Here is a 26447-nt window from a genome sequence, read left to right on the forward strand (position 1 = left end):
TAAACCTTGTCTATATTTTTATATTGACAAAAGAAAAGTGATAAATAATTAAATATAAATAAAAATAAATAAATATTGGGGGACACCTTACACAGATCAACATAGCCCCAAACTAAGCAAAGCTTGTACTATGGGTGCTAAGCGACGATATACATACTTAAATAGATAAATACATACTTATATACATAGAAAACATCCATGACTCAGTAACAAATATCTGTGCTCATCACACAAATAAATGCCCGTACCGGGATTCGAACCTGGGACCGCGGCTCAGCAGGCAGGGTCACTACCGAGTGAGCCAGACCGGTCGTCAAATATAATAATTGGTCAACCAAATCTTAGCACTAAAAAATGGCGCGAAATTTTAATTTTCTATGGAAATTAAACCTTCGCCCTCACATTTTCAATTTTCAAGTGTCACGAGTATGACTCGTTGATGATTCCATTAACGTCAAGGTTTAGGACAATAGGCCGGTGAGCCCGATATTTTTATTGAAATTTCTTTCTGTCTTGTGTCTTTTTATTTAATTAGTATCTATTTCCTATAATTAAGATTAAGGATATAAAAAATAGGTAGCTAAAATCAAACTCATTAAACGCATTCAAATTTGTCAGTCGCGCTAGTCATTTCAGATCGCTAAATGAGCTAAAATATGGTATGAAGCAGTTTGATAGGCTTACATTATCACGGCAATGACAATAACCTCTTCTAACAACATTTATAAAATGTAACAAATTTTGTGGGGAACTGTATAAATACATATAATATACTAGCTTTTGCCCGCGGCTTCGTTCACGTTAGAAAGAGACAAAAACTAGCCTATGTCACTCTCCATCCCTTCAACTATCTCCATTTAAAAAGTCACGTAAATTTGTCGATCCATTTTGCCGTGAAAGACGTACAAACAAATAGACACTCGCACTTTCCCATTTATAATATTATTTTATTTATTATTTATTAATCAGACAGGCAGTTATGACAACTGATAGTTGCCTGTATCCAACTATTTAGTATGGATGTATACTTACTGAGTATATTATATTCAGTAAGTAATGTAAGTATACGCCGTATGCAACAAAAAAAACATCGCCTCATAGATAGATTTCTTCTGCTTTTTCGTAATATACTATTCTAGTGAAACCCCATAACTTAACCAAATAAAAAAATATTCCTTGCAATTGACCTGGATATATCAAACTTTAATTCTCTGCTTTAAATACTAGCTAGAAATACGTAGTTATTACTTACTATCACAATCTTCCACGTAGAATTTTCAGTTTTTGTTCATAATACATAATTATTGTCGCAAATACATAGTTAAAACACTTTAAATTCACTTTTTCACTCACGAAACATGAAAAGAAGCTATCGTCGCCTAGTTCCTATAGTTTAATGTTACCTAGCGGTGTGCTAGGTAAGATATCTCCTAATATTTATTTATTATTTAAAAAATAAGAGATGATGCCATACTTTCACCCTATTGATTCCGCAAAGCGCCAATGACTGAATAACAACTGACTTTCGACGGCAAGTGGCGGTTTGGTAGTCATATCAGAACAATAATTTTGGCACGACCGAATAATCAAGAAAACTGGCATAAGCGAGCGCTCTGGTTCAGTATAATTGATTTGGGTAATACGATCACATTACACCGGACGGTAAGAATAACGTGGTGGAATAATGGATAGTGGGGACAAAAAAAAGGTTAGTCAGGTAACGTAAGCCCGATATCGATAACACTTGTCGGTTAAATAGGGTGTGTACTTGTGTACCTACTGTTTTTCCATCTGTATGAAATGAGTGCAAGTCGCCTTGTTGAGTTTCGACTAATTAACGGTGCACGGTGAAGGTGAGTCTAGAAGAGAGGATATAGACCAAATCGCACTAAAAATGGCGCGAAATTCAGATTTTCCATGGGAATGAAACCTTCACACGTACTTACATTTTAAATCGATATCGATTTTTAAGTGTTATGGCTCGTCGATGATTCTGCCTACGTCAAGGTTGCTAGGAAAGCATGCGTTTTATAAAGACAATTGGCCGGTGAGTTCTACATTTTTCAAAGTTGCCGGGTTTTTAGTGCCAAGATTTGGTTGGCCGTATATATAATTTACTCTCCCCTAGACAGAAGATCGTAATTTAATTCACTTAGAATGTAATTCAAAGTCGTGTTTTAACTTGGCTTGTTTTTACATGCGGTTTATTAACCACTTGGAGTGAAATGCCGTTAACTTCCCAATGCTTCGGAGATTGCTTACCTTCAGGCGGGCCGTATGTTTGTTTGACACCGACGGAGTATAATTATATACGGCGGAGTATAATAAATAAACACGCCTCGTCTTTTCAAAGTCTGCGAGTAAATGGTGAAAATATACACAGAAAAAATGCCACTCTCTTCTTGATGTCGGTTAAAAGATTACTAAGCATAATATGAAGGATAGCTATAGTTTTTTTTCTGCTACATAAGTAACGTTGATCTCAAATAAACGCAAACTTACCTGTGTAATTACATTTTCCTCTTCTAGGCACCTAATAGATACGAAATTGCTACAATTAAGTTCAGTGGGTATTCAAAATGGAGGAAAATTTGTGTTGTGTGGTACCCCTTTTGTTATGAAAAACACATGTATTACCGTAGCAATGCAGACTATAGTAGTCTTGAATGCCCTGATAAATTAAAAGGTCAGATATATAATAATGTATTGAGTATGGCTCATTTTACAGAAAAATATAAGTACTGAAATAACGTACTCGTACGACTAAACTCTGTCAAACAAGTCTGTCAGTAAATAAGAACAAAGAAAACTATAGGTATCCTTTTCTCTAGCACCCTAAAGAAAAGGATGCATATAGTTTTCTTTGTTCTTATTTACTGACAGACTTGTTTGACAGAGTATAAATACCACCGAAAATTATCACATTTTTTTAAAAAATTCGGATTCATTTAATATTCTGGCAACATTTACGCGCCGTCCTCGCGCGCCTTGAAAGCCCACCATGCGCAGTTGCGCACGCGGGACACATACGATACACGATACCGCGATAAATGATAAAAATATCTGGCCGTCCCTATCGCACTTACTAATAGTGCGACTTCCTTATACGAATTACTTCCTTACGAATTACATAATGTATCGAAAAGGGATGCATATATGTTTGTTGTCTCTTTTTGGTAGGGGGGCCACAATGTCGCCAGCGCCACGAAGTTTGCACATGTTACTCTTGTATAGGATACTCGGAATTCGGAATTCGGTTTTGTATTGGTTTTGTTCTTTCAAAGTTCTCTTTTGAATTCTTAATTACCTACACATGGTCGTATTTTACTAAAAAAGAGCTTTTTTAGGTACTTAAATGTATTAATACTACATCGTCGGTGGCAAACAAACATATGAACCGTCTGTTAGTAAGCAGTCGTTGTAGACTACGAACGCCTGCAACACTAAAATGATTATGTTCTATTTATATTGATAATATTTTGGAATTATAATACCTATAGGTTAAAGTTTTGTCAATAATAACAATATTGCTGCCTCTTGCTTTTTCTGTCCTATCCGTGATCTAATTGACGGTATTGTTTTTTCCTAGGTGATGTGAAAAGCAATGAATATCAATAAAACTATTTCCACCTTGAACGACAACATTTGACTCCCTCACTACGCTTAGGTTTCAGTAAACGCCCTTGCCGTTAATACAATTATGTTTTGCTTCGTACGTCCGTGGGCTATTTTACCACAGTGCCATTGACAATTCTGTGTCTAGGTTGATAAGGGTCCCCCCACATCTAGCGTCTCGCGAGCGTCGCGTCGGGCCAACTGTATGGGCAAAGCCTGACGCCGCGTCGACGTCGTCTTTTTCCATACAGTTGGCCCGACGCGACGCTCGCGAGGCGCTAGATGTGGGGGGACCCTTATCAACCTAGGCACAGAATTGTCAATGGCACTGTGGTAAAATAGCCCATCAGCGACAATATTTCCTTGTTGAACAGGCAATGAACGAAGAAGTGTAGTGTCGCTGTCGATGTCGGGCCACAATTGTCACTAGGTGTTGAGAAATAGGCCACTGTACTGTAGTAGATTCCCAGAAGTTGAGGGCTTCGGCACGGCCATATTTCTATACATTCCTACTTATCTATATTAATCTTAAACTACTCTTCATTGGAGTTGCTTAATAATAATACGCCTTTGCATCTATAACAGATGATTTAAGCAGCATCCTTGAGACACTTGCGTTCGTGGCTGTATAGCCCAATTCGAGAGAGAATCCCTCGTCCACACACACGGCAGGGTCAGAGGGTGTATGCTCCCCCAGATGGCGTTGCTTATACAGCGTATTATCAACTTTCTTTACAATTATCAATTCAAAGAAGATAATTTACTGTCCCATATATATTACAACTCTTTAGAATTTACGTAAATATAAAACCTAAAACAAAGAAATATATTACCTACCTACATAGACAACTATTGTATAACAATATGTATTCTGTGATTTCTGTGACACATCTGTGACAAAATGTCAATTACGTGATCAAGATAAAAGTCATATTCTCAATTGCTTTTCATACAGAAATATATTTATTAGTGTATTCATAATGCCCGTCGACTGCCAAAGGTCTACTTCTGGTGGGAAGGGGAATTTAGGGATGTTTATAGAAAGAACCCCTCACGTCTGCGCAGCCGGACTGCCGTCGGCTGAACCAGACGATAAAATAAAAGACTTTATGCAGCATTACCTCTTAAAAGAAGAAGCTGATGCCTTAATTTCAGACGCGATTCATCCACCAAAACCTTCGCGACCCCTTCCTCCTTTACGCAAACCCTTCCCCCAGGACAAGAGAAATGCCGGGTTTTTCACCGAGGTCAAAGAAGTAATGTTCTCTAAAAAGGAAACAAAGTTTCAAACTATAGCCGAGGATTTAAAAAACACCGTATATGCTTCCGTCTGGAAGAAACCATTGGGGGAATGCAGGGATTCTCTTCCTATGATGCCAGCAGGTTTCGATAAAAATACAACTTTCGGAAAGAAAACAGATCAGGGATCGGAACCCGTTCCCAAATACCATTTGATATCGTTCTTAAACCGTTACCTATAAATTTTGTTCAATGGGAACAAAATAATTTCGGTTACGGTTCTTATATCGTTCCCTAAACGAACGGTTCATTATAAATTTTGTTCAGTGGGAACAAAATAATTTCGGTTTCGGTTCTTATTTCGTTCCCTCAAAGAACAGTTCCTTACAGTAACGTTTAAATGAACGAACAGAATTTTAGCGTTCCTAAAACCAATATTATTTCGTTCCGAGCCGCGCGGGAGTAGGTATAGCGACTGTAGCGAGCGCCAGAGCCGAACGTTTTCGCCGACGCACGAGCCGCCTTTCGCTGTCTCTTTTTCACACGAAGTTCATGTATATTTCTGTTTCGGTTAGCCGGCCGGCCGCGGCCGGCAATGAAGGTGAAGGTAGGTTGTTTGTTTTGTTTACTTCATTTACTTGAGTTGCAACTTTCGGCGTATAAACAGCGAACGTGCAGTGATAGTGTATGCTTGATATTGAAACTATTAGGATAGGAAGAAACAGCATAGAATATACACCATGTATAAAGGGCGGCAAATTTTAAAATTGTAGGGCTCACCGGCCAATTGTCTTCATAAAACCTGTCTACTTAAAGTTTCACGTTAACGGAATCATTAAAGGATTAAGACGATACAGGAGGCAAGCACGAATTCAGATTTTTAGGTCTTTATCGCCGTCGCGTTGACGGGGGCGGAACCCACAGAGAGGCCCTGTATAGTAAAGTTGTGTGTGCGCGTGGCGCACGCACACAGACGCGTACGCCGGCGGCGCAAGTACTCGCGCTCGAGCCGACCGGCGCCCGCAATCGCTCTCTATAGTCTCTATCTATATTTTTCTAGTTTTGGACTTCTGATTTGCGTATAGTTTTGGACTCCGTGAAGTATACTCGTACTGATTTGAATAGAATGCAAATTTGTCATATTTTAGGTATTCTAAATATTATTCCTTACCTTATACATAATGTAATTATCTTAAAAGGAATCATGATACCGAAATAAAGTTATTCGGTATGTAAAAAACTAAAGCCTTTTCGATGTCAAAAAGAAAGTTTAAAATAATTTTGTGATAAAGTAAATATTTTCTGAAAGGATTGGGTTATACCTAGGGATTGCAATAATATAAAATCCGGATTTTCGGATTATTTTTAGGGCAAAATTTTTAGTAACTAAATTTTTTTTAGTAACTAAAGCCTGACAAGTTTTTATTTGACCCTGGAAGAGTGTCGCTACAAATCGTTTTCATATGGCAATAATGTGCCGACGTCATGTATAATCGGGACAGCGAGTACTGGGTTTCGTTTCGCGTTAATATTTGTAGAAAATTAAAGCATGGTTTTAGAGAATGACAATTTAATAAGCTAGGTTTGAAGACTTGCTACTTCCACACAGCCTAAAATTCATGAAGCTTGTGCCTGTATCGAAGTCGTCGATGTTTATTTTCTTCTTACGTGGGACCTTGTTTTGTACTGGTGGCGATGATGAAACGGCCTCCTTATTTCTTTAAATATTTTTCACGGCAGAGCTAAATACAGACACCATAAATAAGAACAAAAAATATATTAAGCTAAATCGAAACCAACTAATCATTGCATGAGAACATTATTAGGGTGCCCGCCCCCCTACACGTAAAGTGGGGAGAGATTTTTTTTTCATTTCAACCCTGACGTGTGATATACCTATTGTTGGATAGGTATTAAAAAATGAATAGGGGTTTACTACTAACATTTTTTGATATTGTTAATTTTTTCGGAAATAATCGCTCGGAAATGTATGGGACATTTCAGAGGTAAACTTTTGTATGGGCTTTGTCAGTCCCGGTATCTATCGTCCTTGATATTAGGCAAGTCAATGTGCACCTCTAACGACTCTTACGCAGTGGCCATTGAGGCCAATCAATTAAAGGTGAGGAAACAGTCTCAGCTGTTGCCATTAGATTTGGTGAAAATAACATTGATCGCGTTGGATATGGTAAGTATGGTTAAGAAACTAAAGCCTGACCAGAAACATAAATAACTATTGTCAGGCAGGAGTGCGCTGTTATTCTGATGTATGGAGTGACAGTTCAGTATAGTATGATGACTATGAAGAAAATAGTTTTGATGAAATTCCGCTACATGGCGCGTAGTCATATATTTCTGGTCATGCTTTACATGTGTATAAAATAAAACAAAACTTATGAATCTTATGATATAATCTTTCCAGTAATTGCCTATGGGAAAATAACATTGTAGTTACCACTGGTAACAACTTAGTGGTAACTCTGACTAGTGGAATAACCCTTATTTTATAACGATATTTCACTAACGAATGTACCAAAATATGATTGACTTTTACACTGAAGCTATAATTATGATAGAGTACACATAATCTTGATACACATTTAATAATATTTTTCTATTTTATTTTCGAGATCTTCTAAACAAGCCCGTAAATTCTCTTCGGGAACTTGTTCTAACTTTTTCTTATAACGACTGCAACTATATTACGCTTGCATGAACAAGGGCACATCGCGTCCGGTTCCGGTTCACTATAAATGGATTGCATGGGTTGTGCTCTCTCAAGGACTGCATCTTGGTCCTTAAAAACATTTAAAAACATATCACTATTACAAATTCACACAGATTAAGTAACACACATATTTATACAAATTAGTGCAGATTATATTTTATACAGCTTTCTCACACTATAAGCACTTACATCCAACTCAAGGTCATCAGAATCGCTTGGATATGGGGTAGTTTTTTCTCTATATATATTTTTTTGAAGGCTAGATCTTCATCATCTATGTCAAAGCTTTTATCTGCAATAAAAATATCTTATTTATTTTGCATAATGTACTTACATTTCTAGAAAATTATTACAATAAGTTACAAGCTTTTGAGAATTGGGCCCTTGGTGTATCTACATGGAATACACAACTGTAGTTGGCGAGTGTATTAGTGTCTACACTGTCTACAGACGACCAAACCGACCAAGGTCCAACAAGTACGGGATTGTAAGAGCGGGAGAGCTACGTCAACCGGGGTGGCTTTAGGAAAATTTGGGGTTACTTTGATGGTATTTGAACGGCTTTAAAATTAACATCATTCATTATTTACTGAAACTGTTCATGTAATTAGTAGATAGATAATAGATCAATAAATATTCTTGTAAATCTACCATAGAAAATCGCGAACTTACTTACAGTATGACTTTAAAACTAAATTTTCAAAGTCACCCCTGCGTTTTAAAGCCACCCCGGTTGACCGTATAAGGCTTTCTCATTTTTTAGGGTTCCGTAGCCAACTAGGAACCCTTATAGTTTCGCCATGTCTGTCTGTCCGTCCGTCCGTCCGTCCGTCCGTCCGTCCGTCCGTCCGCGGATAATCTCAGTAACCGTAAGCACTAGAAAGCTGAAATTTGGTATCAATATGTATATCAATCACGCCAACAAAGTGCAAAAATAAAAAATGGAAAAAAATGTTTTATTAGGGTACCCCCCCTACATGTAAAGTGGGGCTGATTTTTTTTTCATTTCAACCCCAACGTGTGATATATTGTTGGATAGGTATTTAAAAATGAATAAGGGTTTACTAAGATCGTTTTTTGATAATATTAATATCTTCGGAAATAATCGCTCCTAAAGGAAAAAAAGTGCGTCCCCCCCTCTAACTTTTGAACCATATGTTTAAAAAATATGAAAAAAATCACAAAAGTAGAACTTTATAAAGACTTTCTAGGAAAATTATTTTGAACTTGATAGGTTCAGAAGTTTTTGAGATAAATACGAAAAACTACGGAACCCTACACTGAGCGTGGCCCGACACGCTCTTGGCCGGTTTTTACAAATAACTGCGTCCCTAATTGACATATGTCGTTACGGTCGCCTGTAAGTACCTACTTTAGGAGTGACACCGAATAGGGCTTGTATTGTAATCCGGATATATCCGCTGATTTTGAAATTCGGATAATTTGCACGTTAAAATCCGGATAAAACGAATAATTCGAATATTGTGAATGACAGAAATACCATTGCAATTTTTAAGAAGCTCATTTGGAAAACAAATTTTAAAGTAAAATTAACACATTTACGATATTAAAGCGATTTATATCAAAAATTACTCCTTGAGTGGCACTACTACCTTATTTAATAATAGTCATACTAGTTATGAAAAGAAAGCTGCACTTTTGGATGGAAGCAAGTCGCTTTGCATGGTGATAGTAGACATCATAGTAAACGATTTTTTCCGAGGATATCGAAATTTCATCCCTTAAGAAGCCGAGCGTAGCGAGGTGTTTTATGAAAATGAAAAAAATTCTATCTTTTTATTGTATCGTCCGATTTTGACAAAACGTATCTCAAATGAAAGGTATTAATTTGTGTAATTAAAAAAAAAATACAAAGAAAAAAAATTTAAAATAAAAGTAAGAAAAAATAATATTTATATTTCCGTCTCGCACTGAATAACTTCAAAGAATGACAGACAAAATGTACAATGTCGATATACAAGTTTTTTTTTAATCGAAGACAGATAAATTTTTAGTTGAAAACTGAAGACCGCATCGAAATCAGATCAGCATTTTTTAAGATACAAGTTGCCAAAGTTGGGAAAGATCGCTTTATATGGCCACTTTGAAATTCCTTTGCCAGAAAGTCAGAAATAATATGTTTTTCGGACACAGAAAAATACATAGTAACAGTACACATCAAAATAAAATTAAAAATTCCGAGGATATTATAATTTCATCCCTTAGAACGACGAGCGTAGCGAGTCGGTTACGAAAACCGAAAAAAAATCTCATTTTTTTGTACGTCGTCCGATTTTGACAAAACATGTTTCATTTGAAAGGTATTACTTTATGTAACTTAAAAAATATTGAAAAAAATTGGAAAAAAAATGTAAGATTTAAAAAAAAAACCTTAATTTTCGTATCACACTGAATAACCGCAAAAAACGGTAGACACGGTGTATAATTTCGATATATGATTTTTTTAAATTAAAGACAAATAAATGTATGATTATAAACTAAAAACCGAATCGAAATCGAATCAGTAGTTTTTAAGATGCAATTTGTCAAAGTTGGCTTAGTTTGTTTATATGGTCGCTTATAAATTCCTTAGCCAGAAAGTCAGAAACATTATATTTTTCTCACAGTTAAAAGTATGCATAGGTAATAGACATCATAATAAACAATTTTTTACGAGGATATAAAAAATTCATCCCTTGGAAAGCCGAGCGTAGCGATGTCTGTTACTAAAAACAAAAAAAGGCAGTTTTTTTTATTGGATCGTCTTTGTAAGGGTTTCTAAGGAATGAAATTTTTATATCCTTGTAAAAAAATGTTTATAATGATGTCTATTACCTATGCATACTTTTAACTGTAAGAAAAATATAATGTTTCTGACTTTCTGGCTAAGGAATTTATATTATAACTATTATAAGCGACCATATAAACAAAGTAAGCCAACTTTGACAACTTGCATCTTAAAAACTACTGATTCGATTTCGATTCGGTTTTTAGTTTATAATCATGCATTTATTTTTCTTTAATTTAAAAAAATCATATATCGAAATTATACACCGTGTCTAACGTTTTTTGCGGTTATTCAGTGTGATACGAAAATTAAGGTTTTTTTTTTAAATCTTACATTTTTTTCCAATTTTTTTCAATATTTTTTTAAGTTACATAAAGTAATACCTTTCAAATGAAACATGTTTTGTCAAAATCGGACGACGTACAAAAAAATGAGATTTTTTTTTCGGTTTTCGTAACCGACCTCGCTACGCTCGTCGTTCTAAGGGATGAAATTATAATATCCTCGGAATTTTTAATTTTAGTTTGATGTGTACTGTTACTATGTATTTTTCTGTGTCAGAAAAACATGTTATTTCTGACTTTCTGGCAAAGGAATTTCAAAGTGGCCATATAAAGCGATCTTTCCCAACTTTGGCAACTTGTATCTTAAAAAATGCTGATCTGATTTCGATGCGGTCTTCAGTTTTCAACTAAAAATTTATCTGTCTTTGATTAAAAAAAACTTGTATATCGACATTGTACATTTTGTCTGTCATTCTTTGAAGTTATTCAGTGCGAGACGGAAATTTACTTTTTTTATTTTTTTCTTACTTTTCTTTTAAATTTTTTTTCTTTGTATTTTTTTTAAATTACACAAATTAATACCTTTCATTTGAGATACGTTTTGTCAAAATCGGACGATACAATAAAAAGATAGAATTTTTTTCATTTTCATAAAACACCTCGCTACGCTCGGCTTCCTAAGAGATGAAATTTCGATATCCTCGGAAAAAATCGTTTACTATAATGTCTACTATCACCATGCAAAGCGGCTTGCTTCCATCCAAAAGTGCAGCTTTTGGCCAAAAATTCTCCATAACAAGTATGACTATAAGTAAATAAATAATAAACAAAAATATTGGGGGACATCTTACATAGATCAACCTAGCCCCAAACTAAGCAAAGCTTGTACTATGGGTGCTAGGCGACGATACGAATACATACTTATATAGATAAATACATACTTATATACACAGAAAACATCCAAGACTCAGGAACAAATATCTATGCTCATCACACAAATAAATGCCCTTACCGGGATTCGAATCCGCCGGGACCGCGGCTTAGCAGGCAGGGTTTTTTTCATGAATATTTGTGGATAATCTCATGTAAATGTATATCAATTTAACTCAATCAATCAAGTGACACTGAGTACCGTATCAAACGCTGCACTTTCATTATTGTTAGCATCCGAATACATTATAAATAAATAAATAAATTGCAAACAGAACTAAAACTGTTCAAATTTTCTGACAAAAAGAAGTCTTCTATGTATCCCGCGGCGGAAGACCTGTTTAGTATTGAACTGCAGAACAAGATGAAGTAGTTAAGCAGATACGCTTTTACATTTTATCCTTTCAAAATAGGTTGCAAGTGTTGCAACACCAAAACTTTTTCGCTGTATACGTAACGTAAGGCCCTCTGGCTAAGAACGTCTACCCGAGAGTCCCAAGTGTAACTGGAATGGAGTCACGAAGTCATCAAAGATAAGAGGTGAAAATTATTAGAGAGAAAGATCATTCAGCCTTGTTATTTAACAAAGCTAAATGGTGTTTGTAATATGTCATAGTTCTTTTTGCATTTGAATAAATCGGCAATGAAAACCTCGTAAATGCAATCTGATATTTAAACAAGGAGTAGGTAGGTAATACCTTTTTAGGTTTTTAATATTCGATCTAAACGATCACAACATGACGTTTTGCCTCATATGGCAATCAGATTATGTCTCTAGCATTAAAATTCATTAATATCAAATATTAGTCAAAATTACATAAAAATAAAATCATATATCTTATGGGCAACTGAAGTCATTTCATAAAAACCGGCCAAGAGCGTGTCGGGCCACGCTCAGTGTAGGGTTCCGTAGTTTTCCGTATTTTTCTCAAAAACTACTGAACCTATCAAGTTCAAAACAATTTTCCTAGAAAGTCTTTATAAAGTTCTACTTTTGTGATTTTTTTCATATTTTTTAAATATATGGTTCAAAAGTTAGAGGGGGGGGGGGGGGGGACGCAATTTTTTTCCTTTAAGAGCGATTATTTCCGAAAATATTAATATTATCAAAAAACGATCTAAGTAAACCCTTATTCATTTTTAAATACCTATCCAACGATGTATCACACGTTGGGGTTGGAATGAAAAAAAAAATCTGCCCCCACTTTACATGTAGGGGTGGTACCCTAATAAAACATTTTTTTCCATTTTTTATTTTTGCACTTTGTTGGCGTGATTGATATACATATTGCTACCAAATTTCAGCTTTCTAGTGCTTACGGTTACTGAGATTATCCGCGGACGGACGGACGGACGGACGGACGGACGGACGGACGGACGGACGGACGGACGGACGGACGGACGGACGGACGGACAGACAGACAGACATGGCGAAGCTATAAGGGTTCCTAGTTGACTACGGAACCCTAAAAAAGGCAAGAATGAAATAACTAAGTAACCTAACCTAACATTAAGGTTACGAACAACAGCTCAAGCCTGATTATAAAATAACAATTTCCTACGACGTGTTTTTCGTATCGTAGTACATAATTATGTTACTAATTATGAGATTTATTAAATAAAATAAAAAATATTCGAAATATCCATTTTATCCGAATATCCGGATTTTCAAATATCGAGTCGAATCATCCGGATTTCGAATTGGACGGATAATTGCAAGCCCTAACACCGAACCACCGGGCAGAGTTTCAGTATTTAGGTTTATGAAGGTTTAGTATAGGTAAGTACTTACTCAGTGGCTCATTCTGTGCATCGATCAAGTCATAAATATCATCATTAGTGCCCCTTTCACTCGCAGCAGTATAAGAACATTGGATGAATTGGGATTCTTCGAGTTCTGGGACACGGGAGTGTTGAATACTAAAAACAATTTATTTTTGTGACTAATTGCACATTTCACATCTTTCATTGTGACGTTTTTAGACTAAGGGCCCGTTGCATCAACCACATTTGACACACACATCATCGTCACGCAGCAGACGCCTATGGAACTGTCCATACAATAAAATTTAACGAATGCTTTAACGGTGACAGACGGTTTGGTGCAACTGACCCTAAAGGTCCATTGTTGATAGTAGCTGATGTAATTTCTATGGTAATTGACTATCTACAGTACCAACGACACAATTAATGGGAAAGTAGTGTATATTGTACACACGCACACGCACACGCACACGCACACGCACACGCACACGCACACGCACACGCACACGCACACGCACACGCACACACACACACACACACACACACACACACACACACACACACACACACACACACACACACACACACACACACACACACACACACACCTGAGATGACCGTACCAAGGTCAAATAAGGACGCTCGCTCTTGCTAATAGCGGCGTCCCGTCCTTATTTGACCTTGGACTGTACGATTGCCTGTAAATAAATACTTAAGCGTCGTGACATTACTTAAATTTTAAAATCGGTAAAATTGAAAGCACTAAGTTAAAAGAAAAAAACTTACTTCATTGTGGTTGTGGTGCAGAATGTTTTCGACGTATTTGTTTCGTTCGACGCCACGTTTACTCACCGCTAGTCTCAAATCAAACTAAAGTTACTAAAGTGATGGCCGTGGCCGACACCGCTTGCACTGTTCGTTCAAATTCTTGGAAATAGAAAAACCGAAATAATTTCGTTCCTGCGAACTGTTCTTTAAAGAACGTATCATTTAATTCCGTTCCCGCGAACTGTTCTTTAAAGAACGTATCATTTAATTCTGTTCTTCGGAACAGTTCTCACTCATAAACGTTCGTTCACTGAACGAAAAAGAATACCGGTTAATGGAACCAGAAACGCTAAAGTAAAGTTCTCGGGTCAACGTACGGAACCGTTCCGAAAAAAATACCGGTATCCGATCCCTGAAACAGATAGACCTGTGTCGCTATACGATATAATCATGCCCAAGGTTCCTTTACTAGACAAGACGCCGCCTTTTAAACAAGCTGGTGTTCAAAGGAAGCGAAGCTATTGTGAACCATTCAACCCCGACGCGTTTTTCGGCCACAAGTCAGGATTATGTAAGACTGGAAAATTCGCAAAGAAATGCATGACTGATGACAACGTGGAAAATGGTATCACTGCCGCTGTAGTTACAAGTAACCACGCAAATTATTTAAACACTACCCATCAACGGTTAGGAAAGGCATTGACCCCTTACGATAATATTAAAGAACGACCAGAAGGCAGTAGCTTTGGCGCTCCATCAGAAACCCCTAAACCCAGCGTGGAATCTTACACTTCCTGTAAACTATACCCTGAAAAAGAATTCATCAAGAAATGCTTTACTCATCTCAATTCTGTAAGAAAAGTTTTATCCAAGCAGTTCTTACCAGAATTTTTCGCTAAATTCTACTTACTCTTTAAACACTTGGATACGGAGAAGTCAGGATGGCTATCAAAGAATATCGTTTATGAACAGTGCATTATTAAGAGGATCAAGTTTGATTCTTTCATATTCGAAACTTTGCTGTCATTGTGGAAAGCTTTCGACGGTTCTCGAATAGAGTATAAGACATTCGTTCACATGATAAATTACAGAGAACCGACGCAAGAAATCCCAAAAATACCTGACATACAAGAAAATTGTCTAAACTATCAAACGACATACATGGAGTTGAGCGAGCCAAAATGTCCTGATGTGAGTCCGATGGCAGGTATTCCATCTGGCCGATATTTCGACCGCGACTATCCAATAACACCTGATAATTGCTGCAAGGCAGATAGATCTCTTCTTCCACATGAATCTGACGCAAAGTCCTGCTTATACCCAAGTGTATTTACCAAATTTAACGTCAGCCATCGTGACATGTACGCTAAAAGAGAGCCTGGATTGATTAGAAAAGTATTTGAGAACAGCGGGGAGCGGTTTACAGATGATTCTTTTGAGGAAATTTGGCAGGAAGCTAAGAAGTATCATTCTGAGGGGTGGGTCTGTTTTGAAACTTTTAAACGCGCATTGATTAAGTATCAAGGTAGTAAATAGTTCTCTTTAAGAACAACATAGGTGTTACAATCAACTTATTTATAGTTTACTTATATCGCCGAGTGCTGAAGTTAGAAATTTGATCTCATATGTTTTGCCAGCAACATTTTATAGGTAACGCATGTTTCCGTTACATACCTAAAGCAGGGATGTAACGGAAGTGCTTTTAACGGAAGCGGAAGCGGAAGCAGAAGTTTAGAATTTATTTTAACGGAAGCGGAAGCGGAACCGGAACCAGAAGCGGAACTTATAGATGTTAAAAATGAAAAGAAAAATACCACATAGGTATTACATAAACCAAAAATAACTAAATTACCTAGAACTTTTAGGTGTTTATGAAGTAAGAATTGGCTTGGAATATTACTTATACAATCCAAAAATTAAAATCACCTTAGTTGTTTACTCACTAAAAATCACATAAGAATAATCAACCTTTTTTATGCCGTAAAAGGTTTTAGAAACGGAAAGAAAAGTTACCCGTTAGGTATAATACAATCCAAAACTAACCAGTTAAAGTAATATGTGTAATTGTTAGCACACAATTAAATTTTTAAATTAAATGAAGTGATTCTAAAAGAAGTAGGTAGGTAAATTGTATTTAATAAACAAAAGCTTGGCAGCTTCATCTTCCTGCAGTCTGCTTCTAAGGGGATCGTAGATATAAGCCCTGCACCACTGAATAGTTGTTCACTTGCTACAGAACTAAGGTGGACAGGACAAAACATTGGCGCGAAAATCGAATGAAGCGATTGATATTTAGTATCGCAACACGTGGCAGCGGAGAGATGAGCGAATGACAGGTATAAACCTGTTGGTCTTTGATGTACGCCGCTCATGTCCCACCGTCGCGCTAGGTTTCGACATCCGCTATAACTTCCGTTTGAAAAATAACAGAACCGGAACCGAAGCGGATGTGTAAAACAAAACGGAAGTTCCGCAGAAACGGAAGCAGAAGCAGAGCTCCGTTACATCCCTGACCTAAAGTGTACAGCAAGCTCAGGTAGGTATTTATATATGGATATTATCTTACTAGGACTTATTGGTAAAAAGAGATTTAATTTAGATGTATGGTTTACATTTACTTTTAGATAGGCATTAATTTGTAGATACATATTATTTGAATATATGTATGTGAATAATTTTGATTAATAAACTATATTATTCTTTCAACTTTTTATTATTATACTTCAGTATCAGTGAAGAAAATATAAAACAGAAATTCAAACATCGACTCCCAAATATTGATATTGAAGTAAAACCCGAATCATATAAAAACGGATCAATAATTTGCGCAATACAAATGTCCAAGCACACCGAGTTTTACTTTTGCGGAGTTACAATGTGCATTTAAATAAGTTACCTAATTTTCCTGCAATGCAGTTTCGCTCCAGAAAAGTTTGGGTGCACCTTTAGTTGTCACATGATTTAAAAGTGAGACAGAGATATTGCGCAATAAAATTGTCTGTCTAAATCCTGTCATAGACAAGCTTAATTCTTCAGGAAGTCTTCGAAGGACTTGTGGTATTTGCCGTTGGGGTCGTATTTAGAGACGAGCTGTTTCCAGAGGTCGGGGTGTTTGTCCTTGAGCTCCTTGACCAGCTGTTTGCCGGCGCTCTTCTGTTTGTCTGTGCATTTGGAGCAGTGGGTTGAGAGGGCCTCGGGAAGTTTCTCTGTGAATAAAATATATATTGTTTAGAATGAAAGGATACCTATATCTACTTATGAAGACTGGTTGAAAAGTAAAGTGCTCAAGATAAATTTAGATGGGTTACAGGCTTACAGGAACTCCTATGACTCATATGACAAGCAACGGTATTGGTAAAACTAAATAAAATAATTAAATTTATATCTTTGAATTTTGGATTTTTGTCCCTCAATCAAATTCAAAGAACAATATGCGTTAAAAACCTAACGCTCAGGATTCTAATAAATATTTTTTTTTTAATCCAGCGGAAATTGTAGAATCTTTCGTTTTTCCACGGGTAAAAACAAATGGATAAACAACACAAAAGTGACAAAATTAAATTTTATTATATAGGTACCACCGGGTCTTACTCAAATACTAGGAATACCAACATTTTTGAACAAAATTTTATTAATAAAAGTCCTACTAAAGACGAACTGAACATACCTTTCAGCTGCTTAACCTCCGGGGTGCACGGGCCCTTATCCACCAAACAATTTGTATACGCCACTAGCAACCTCTCATTCCCCAACACCTCGGACAGATCTACGTCATCATGAGACGAGTCGTATTTCGTCTGCGCGGCGGCGTACGCGATCAGGCAGGCAAACAGTACCGTCTTCATCTTGGATGATTCTGATCTCCTGGTACTGCGATCCTGTATTTATATCCGATCATGTATCGATGTTAAAACGACAATGGTATTTGGCGGTTATGACTTTTAGAAGTTAGAAACACTTAGAGCAAACTGTATTAGTTCGTATTTAATTGTAATACGGAATATGGGTGATGATAGTGTTATAGAGACTTAGACTTTACTGAGTCCGTTGCTTTGGAGAACCAGCCACTAAGGGACGCAACAATCTGTCTGATATATAAGGTAGGCACTATTTTAAAATGATTTGTACATCACAGAACAACACAGCGGATGTCATTCCAAGTCTAGAGCAGAGCCCAACGGGGATAAGACGAGTCTTTACAGAAAACCGCATCTTAATTCAAAAATCAAGGGGATACCGAACTGGTCCCTAAATTTGACAATAATTTTGAAATGTTCACACTTTGTATGCGGCCTGTAACGTGCACGCAGCTTATTTATAATTAGCAGGGAGCGTACTTTTCGTGCCGATGACATCAATTTGACGTCACGCTCCATATAGGGTGATCACAAATTGTTTTATTGTTAATTATTAATCATTAGTCATCAATCATTTTAAGTTATGAATTTCTTTGCATGGTAATGAATGCAAGAAGGATGGTGTGCTTTACGTTTTAGAGAGAAATTCTCTTTTCTACTTCTTTATTGTAATGTGTTGTTATCAATACTATTTAATTAAAGGGCCTGGCCGGACTGCCATGGTAAAATCGCCCCTGGCTAAATATGAAATATTGATATGCAGGATTATTCGTATTGTTACTACATGTACTACTACTGGATATTATGCCTCAAACTGTTTCCGTTTACGAAAAAAATTAAAAAAAAGAAATTTTGTTTTTTATTTTTTTCTTTAAAACCGCGTATCCGATTGAGTTGTTCTTTGGATATTTTATAGATATATTAGGGATACATCAATAAAAAAAAATTAACTTCCTGACTTTTTGTTAAATACATTTTTTTTTTAATTTATGTTTTAAATATTTTTTTTTTACCACATGCGAGTTAGCGACACCTACTATATTTTTATATAATAATCGCCATTTTATACTCTATTACATATATTTTTATCAAAAATATTAGTTTGGATCAACAATGTCAAAATAAGTTATTTATATATTACTAGTATTACCCTTTAGTACGTTGCTCCTGGAAAGTGATGTATGAAAATTTTGGCATAATTAATGGAAGATTTTTTTTTAATTGGGATATGTAGATTATAGGCCGAAATTATTTTTCATCAACCCTCCCCACCCCTCCCCCTCTGCGTCACCCCTCTACCCCCTTAAAGAGCCGAAAATGCGATTTTTCTCGATTTCTGACAAAACCGATGAAGATACAGAAAAAGCGTGTAGGAACGAAGTAATCCTTAATAAATTTACTACAAATCTCTCATAAACACTTTAGTGCTAGCACTTATAGTTTTCGCGCAATCCGTCACGAAAGTTGCTCCTTTCTGCAATTTTCTTTAATGAATGATAAGTTTTCTCCTTAAATGCTTACGAAATCGTCGGTTTGATAGTACTAAAATATTATAAACTCAGAATGAATTTCAGGGGAAAAAAATCACTGCCATGGGCGGGACTTGAACTCACGGCCTCTAGATTGATAGATAAATGACGCTAGGGGTACCATTGATTCATATAGTAGAAAGCTGAAAGATTCGCTAGAAACTAGGGATGAGCTTTTGGTGGCTCAGTTGGTAGAGCCCTCGAGTTTCTATCCGGAAGCCGTGAGTTCAAGTCCCAACCATGGTAGTGATTTATCCCCTTAATTTTATTATAGTCATGAGTTTACAATATTTTAGTCGTATCAAACAAATTTCGTAAGCATTTTGGGACAACACTTTAATATTCTTTAAAGAAAATTGCAGAAAGGAGCAACTTTCGTGACGGATTGCACGAAAACTATAAGTGCTAGCACTAAAGTGTTTATGAGAGATTTGTAGTAAATTTATTAAGGATTACTTCGTTCCTACACGCTTTTTCTGTATCTTCATCGGTTTTGTCAGAAATCGAGAAAAATCGCATTTTCGGCTCTTTAAGGGGGGTAGAGGGGTGACGCAGAGGGGGAGGGGTGGGGAGGGTTGATGAAAAATAACTTCGGCCTATAATCTACATATCCCAATTTAAAAAAAATCTTCCATTAATTATGCCAAAATTTTCATACATCACTTTCCAGGAGCAACGTACTAAAGGGTAATACTAGTAATATATAAATAACTTATTTTGACATTGTTGATCCAAACTAATATTTTTGATAAAAATATATGTAATAGAGTATAAAATGGCGATTATTATATAAAAATATAGTAGGTGTCGCTAACTCGTATGTAGTAAAAAAAAAAATATTTAAAACATAAATTAAAAAAAAAATGCATTGACAAAAAGTCAGGAAGTTAATTTTTTTTTTATTGATGTATCCCTAATATATCTATAAAATATCCAAAGAACAACTCAATCGGATACGCGGTTTTAAAGAAAAAAATAAAAAACAAAATTTCTTTTTTTTAATTTTTTTCGTAAACGGAAACAGTTTGAGGCATAATATCCAGTAGTAGTACATGTAGTAACAATACGAATAATCCTGCATATCAATATTTCATATTTAGCCAGGGGCGATTTTACCATGGCAGTCCGGCCAGGCCCTTTATTTATAAAAACAAATCAAATAATTTTATTCACGTTTCACACTTCAAGTAGGTATTATTTATGCCACATGTAAATGGACTACTGTATTTGAAGTAATTTGTACACGATTAAAATGATTGACGACTAATGATTAATAATTTACAATAAAACTATTTGGGATCACCCTATACGGAGCGTGACGTCAGATTAATGTCATCGGCATGAAAAGTACGCTCCCTGATAATTAGTGACCCTGCGGCACTCCACCCAAAGTGGCGGGATTCGTTGGCGCTTTTAGGCGGTAGTCATGCATAGACTGGTTTCCCGGACCGGGTAGCTTGCGTAAAAGAATTTACCCAAAGTAAAAACTTTGTTATTTTGAGTTAGCGCGGTTTAACTCGCCAAGAATAAGCGTTTGGAATAACATTCAAGCTTAGAAAAAAGCCATAAGCGCCATTATCACAGTGGCGAGTTTTCCTATACTTTACGCAAAGCTCGGCATTATGATGACGTTTTACTTAGTAATTGTTAACATATTTATCTGGTAGTAATTGCGCATATTAAGTGATTCGCCGTATTGATCTATTTGTTGGATGCATGACTGATATGGAATAAGGATATATCTGAGAAATCGTTTATTTAGTAAGCTTTTGAATTGAATTGACTTTTTTATAAGGTACAGCGGGTCAAATCACGACTGGGGGTCAAATGAAACTGGTCCTATGTATGTATTTAGATTAAAGCAATTTCTAAAATGTAACATTCCTTTTGTACTTTTTATGATCCTAACATTCACATCACCCGTATGCGTCTACAACTACATGTACTTTAGTGAGCATTATAAATATTATCAATCTTTTTCAAAAAAAAAAAAAAACTAAAATAAATATAAATCGAGTTGCAACTTTTGCCATTCACACATAGTAAATTAAGATCTTGACCACACTATTAAATCATAATTGTGTACTGGCGCATTGCATCTTGATTACAATGATTAAGTCTATATGTGGGTTCCGTACGTGTCCAAGGTGTTTCCTCAGTTCCTTACTCGACATATTTAATCTATAATGACATGATGAGGACAAGGTGTCAGGATACTACATAAGTTGATATACATCGTGGGCCTGAATAACCGAAAAGATTCGAACAGTGTATTCCTGTTCACATTTAGAGACTACAATGTCATATAGACTTTTCTGGATATCGTCTAGTTTCAGAGTTATTTACCAATTGAAAAAAAAAATCTTATTGTCACTCAGTACAAAAGGCTTTTTTAACGGCGTTGATGCCATTATGGAAAATAGTCTCACTATCTTCAGAAAAGTAAAACTTTACAAAAATGAGGTTTTTAGAAAAAAAAGTTTCTAAAACCTTCATTTTAAGTGCCAGTTTATTATGTGAAATTAATAACATTTACTTTTTATGTGAAAGTACATTCAAAAATAGTAAAAAAAAAACAAAAAAAAAACTTTTTTCTTGTCCAACTATTACAAGTCATATAATTTTTATTTTGTTTTTTCATCAAACAATGCGTGGTCAAAATCTTTCGGGTTATTCAGGCCCACGGTGTATGTATGTGAGTAAAGTAGCTGACTTTGACCTAATTATTTATTGACATTGTTGTTCTAAGTCAAAGAGATGATATAACGTTTCCACGCTAGATGTAATGGGATACAGTAAAGTTAGTTTGTCTTAACAACACTGTCAACTATAAAAGTAACTTGATAAAAAAAAGGAACGATATTTAACATCATTTGTATGTTACAAAATAGTATAAGCGCGAATCAAATTTTTGGCTGTGGAGTTTCTTGCGTTATTAATATTATGCCTCTGGAATTGCTATGAAATTGAGGAGCTTCTGAATCATCTAATATATATTATTTCTGGTTTTTAGTTCGGACCCTCAATGTTTGACATACAGTACCTACCTATGAACGAAAACTTATTTAAAAGCCTATTATAATAATAACATTTTAAAAAGAAACATAGCTTTGTGTTTGGTTAAGAGCGCTATGACAAAAAAAGGCGATATATTGTAAAATGCACAATATTTATCGACAAAATTGTACACTTTACTCATACTAAAAGACAGTGAAAGTACTTGTTTCAGTTAGAACATCTTATTAACTGTCGGTTAAATAAAAAACATATGAAAAAAAAGCTTTTTCAATTAGTAATGATTGTTTTTCTGATGCTCGTTTAGGAAAACCGCGTGAAGCACAGAATTCGGAGCTCTTATTATGTACAATTTGATAAGATCACTCTCATAAATGAGGTAAATTTAAGTTCCAAATATCTTGTACTTAAGGCCCATTAAACAATATTTATCATTTAATCCTTTGAAATTGAGAAATTGAAAGTAAAACGAACTCAATTTTGTCTTGAAAATACATCGAAACAAGTGATCATTTCTCCGAAAATCTACATGTTATCGAAGTTATTTTAGTATATAAATAATCTGCACAATGTACTTAAACTGCTGTTATCCATTTGTCGTTATAATATTTTATCATGATTTTTTGCCAATTTTTTGAAAACTAGCCTTCCTGTCGCTATTTTACCGGCGACGGACGCCTGCGATTTCAGTGCCGCGCCGGAGCTCGAGCAGGTAAGACGTATGTCGCTTTGGTCTCCGAGTTTTCATCGCAAACGTCGAGAATATTTATTGTTGTGTGGGTCGGACGCCTTGTTTCTACACGGGCTATCCTCGCATTGTGTGTGTGTAAACAGCGACCAACGAATTTGATCCTAGATCCGTAAATATTTGCTTTGCTTTTGTAATACTTTGTTATGTTTAAATGTTAAAGTATTACAACGTTGTGATGATAAAAATGTGAAAATTACAATACGGTCAAGATGATAAGACACATCAAGATGGTACTCGGGATCTGATGATGGAGCCAGAAGGTGGTCACCAGTACCAGTGAACCATGTAAGTAAACGACTTCGTGTTTAGGCTCGTTGGGTTCGTCTCAACAAGACCTTTGACAAGAGGTGGTACTCAGGGTCTGATGATGGAGCCAGATGGTGGTCACCAGTACCAATGAACCATATAACTAAACCCAGAGATGGGGAAATCGTAATCGATTCCGGATTACACGATTACTTGATTTTACTTTGTAATCTGACACTACTGGGTGTCAGATTACTTGTAATGTAATCAAGTGAAACGGTAAATTACCATTACATGTAAAGGAATCACTAATCATCTATACAATCATTACTATTACCAATAATTCGGAATCATAGTCGATTCAAAATAACTGAAATTATTGACTTGATTACTTTCAGATTACGAATATGTAGTACCTCAGATTGCTGACTGTCACTTTGACACAAAAGTCGTCATGGGTGTCGTAAAATAGGTTTTAGGAGGTGCTGATTCCAAAATTAATGACTAATGTTCAATCTGACATTGCTGACTGTCACTCTGACACAAAAGTCGTCATGGGTGTCGTAAAATAGGTTTTAGGAGGTGCTGATTCCAAAATTAATGACTAATGTTCAATCTGACATTGCTGACTGTCACTCTGACACAAAAGTCGTTATGGGTGTCGTAAAATAGGTTTTAGGGGGTGCTGATTCCAAAATTTATGACCAATTTGGAATCTGACATTGCTGACTGTCACTCTGACATAAAAGTCGTCATGGGTGTCGTAAAATAGGTTTTAGGGGGTGCTGATTCCAAAATGAATGACCAATTTGGAATCTGACATTGCTGACTGTCACTTTGACACAAAAGTCGTCATGGGTGTCGTAAAATAGGTTTTAGGGGGTGCTGATTCCAAAATTAATGACCAATGTGGAATCTGACATTGCTGACTGTCACTTTGATACAAAAGTCGTCATGGGTGTCGTAAAATAGGTTTTAGGAGGTGCTGATTCCAAAATTAATGACTAATGTTCAATCTGACATTGCTGACTGTCACTCTGACACAAAAGTCGTTATGGGTGTCGTAAAATAGGTTTTAGGGGGTGCTGATTCCAAAATTAATGACCAATTTGGAATCTGACATTGCTGACTATCACTTTGACACAAAAGTCGTCATGGGTGTCGTAAAATAGGTTTTAGGGGGTGCTGATTCCAAAATTAATGACCAATGTGGAATCTGACATTGCTGACTGTCACTTTGACACAAAAGTCGTCATGGGTGTCGTAAAATAGGTTTTAGGGGGTGCTGATTCCAAAATTAATGACCAATGTTCAATCTGATATTGCTGACTGTCACTCTGACATAAAAGTCGTCATGGGTGTCGTAAAATAGGTTTTAGGGGGTGCTGATTCCAAAATTAATGACCAATGTTCAATCTGACATTGCTGACTGTCACTCTGACACAAAAGTCGTCATGGGTGTCGTAAAATAGGTTTTAGGGGTGCTGATTCCAAAATTAATGACCAATGTTCAATCTGACATTGCTGACTGTCACTTTGACACAAAAGTCGTCATGGGTGTCGTAAAATAGGTTTTAGGGGGTGCTGATTCCAAAATTAGTGACCAATTTGGAATCTGACATTGCTGACTGTCACTTTGACACAAAAGTCGTCATGGGCGTCGTCAAATAGGTATCCGGAGGTGTTTGAAAACTAATGACCAATTTGGAATCTGACACTTTTGACTGTCACTTTGACACAAAAGTGATCATGGGTGTCTTCAAATAGGTTTTCATGGGTACTGATCTCAATATTAAAGATCAATTTGGAATCTGACATTGCTGACTGTCACTTTGACATAAAAGTCGTTATGGGTGTCGTCAAATAGGTTTCCTTTCCAGGGGTACTGTGCAATGTCAGGTTCCAAATCGGTCATTACTTTTTAAATCATTTCATTAATTTTGGAATCAGTGCCCCCTAAAAACTATTTGACAACACCCATGATTCCTTTTGTGTCAAAATTACAATTAGCACTGTGAGATTCCAAAATAGTCGTTAATTTTGGAATCAGCACCCCCGGAAACCTTTTTGAAGACACCCATGACGACTTTTGTGTCAAAGTGACAGTCAGCAATGTCAAGATTCCAAATCGGTCATTAATTTTCAAATCAGCACCTCCAGAAACCTATTTGACGAAACCCATGACGACTTTTGTGTCAAAGTGACAGTCAGCAATGTCAGATTCCACATTGGTCATTAATTTTGGAATCAGCACCCCCTAAAACCTATTTTACGACACCCATGACGACTTTTGTGTCAAAGTGACAGTCAGCAATGTCAGATTTAAAATTGGTCATTCATTTTGGAATCAGCACCCCCTAAAACCTATTTTACGACACCCATGATGACTTTTGTGTCAAAGTGGCAGTCAGCAATGTTAGATTCCACATTGGTCATTAATTTTGAAATCAGCACCCCTAAAACCAATTTTACGACACCCATGACGACTTTTGTGTCAAAGTGACAGTCAGCAATGTCAGATTCCACATTGTTCATTAATTTTGGAATCAGCACCCCCGCAAACCTATTTGACGACACCCATGACGACTTTTGTGTCAAAGTGACAGTCAGCAATGTCAGATTCCACATTGGTCATTAATTTTGGAATCAGCACCACCTAAAACCTATTTTACGACACCCATGACGACTTTTGTGTCAAAGTGACAGTCAGCAATGTCAGATTCCACATTGTTCATTAATTTTGGAATCAGCACCCCCGCAAACCTATTTGACGACACCCATGACGACTTTTGTGTCAAAGTGACAGTCAGCAATGTCAGATTCCACATTGGCCATTAATTTTGGAATCAGCACCCCTAAAACCTATTTTACGACACCCATGACGACTTTTGTGTCAAAGTGCCAGTCAGCAATGTCAGATTCCAAATCGGTCA

The 26447-nt window shown here is 36.2% G+C and overlaps 3 protein-coding genes across 5 annotated transcripts in view; 2 read left to right on the plus strand and 1 right to left on the minus strand.

Annotated features, from left to right (window-relative positions):
- LOC125232620 (bifunctional glutamate/proline--tRNA ligase) overlaps positions 1-26447 on the plus strand; it is a 116366-nt gene that overhangs the window by 30254 nt on the left and 59665 nt on the right. The window lies entirely within an intron of this gene.
- LOC125232622 (EF-hand domain-containing family member B-like) lies at positions 4498-15790 on the plus strand. Its single transcript, XM_048138365.1, has 2 exons — positions 4498-5037; positions 14541-15790. Exons 1-2 carry the CDS (start codon positions 4596-4598, stop codon positions 15650-15652), a joined length of 1554 nt encoding a protein of 517 aa, XP_047994322.1. The 5' UTR covers positions 4498-4595; the 3' UTR covers positions 15653-15790.
- Positions 16811-17997, minus strand: LOC125232626 (allergen Tha p 1-like). Its single transcript, XM_048138369.1, has 2 exons — positions 17784-17997; positions 16811-17322 (listed from the first exon to the last, which is right to left on the minus strand). The coding sequence occupies exons 1-2, from the start codon at positions 17959-17961 to the stop codon at positions 17141-17143; spliced, it is 360 nt and encodes a 119-aa protein (XP_047994326.1). The 5' UTR covers positions 17962-17997; the 3' UTR covers positions 16811-17140.

Source organism: Leguminivora glycinivorella, chromosome 13, assembly GCF_023078275.1.
Source record: "Leguminivora glycinivorella isolate SPB_JAAS2020 chromosome 13, LegGlyc_1.1, whole genome shotgun sequence".
Taxonomy (NCBI): domain Eukaryota; kingdom Metazoa; phylum Arthropoda; class Insecta; order Lepidoptera; family Tortricidae; genus Leguminivora; species Leguminivora glycinivorella.

What these genes read in the sequence shown, in the direction of transcription:
- LOC125232622 (XM_048138365.1), top strand. Translation starts at nt 4,596, where the DNA reads ATGCCCGTCGACTGCCAAAGGTCTACTTCTGGTGGGAAGGGGAATTTA. An exon ending in TTTCGGAAAGAAAACAGATC is followed by an intron (nt 5,038 to 14,540) that starts AGGGATCGGAAC and finishes CTGAAACAGATA; the next exon opens with GACCTGTGTCGCTATACGAT.
- LOC125232626 (XM_048138369.1), bottom strand. Translation starts at nt 17,961, where the DNA reads ATGAAGACGGTACTGTTTGCCTGCCTGATCGCGTACGCCGCCGCGCAG. An exon ending in GGAGGTTAAGCAGCTGAAAG is followed by an intron (nt 17,323 to 17,783) that starts GTATGTTCAGTT and finishes TTTTATTCACAG; the next exon opens with AGAAACTTCCCGAGGCCCTC.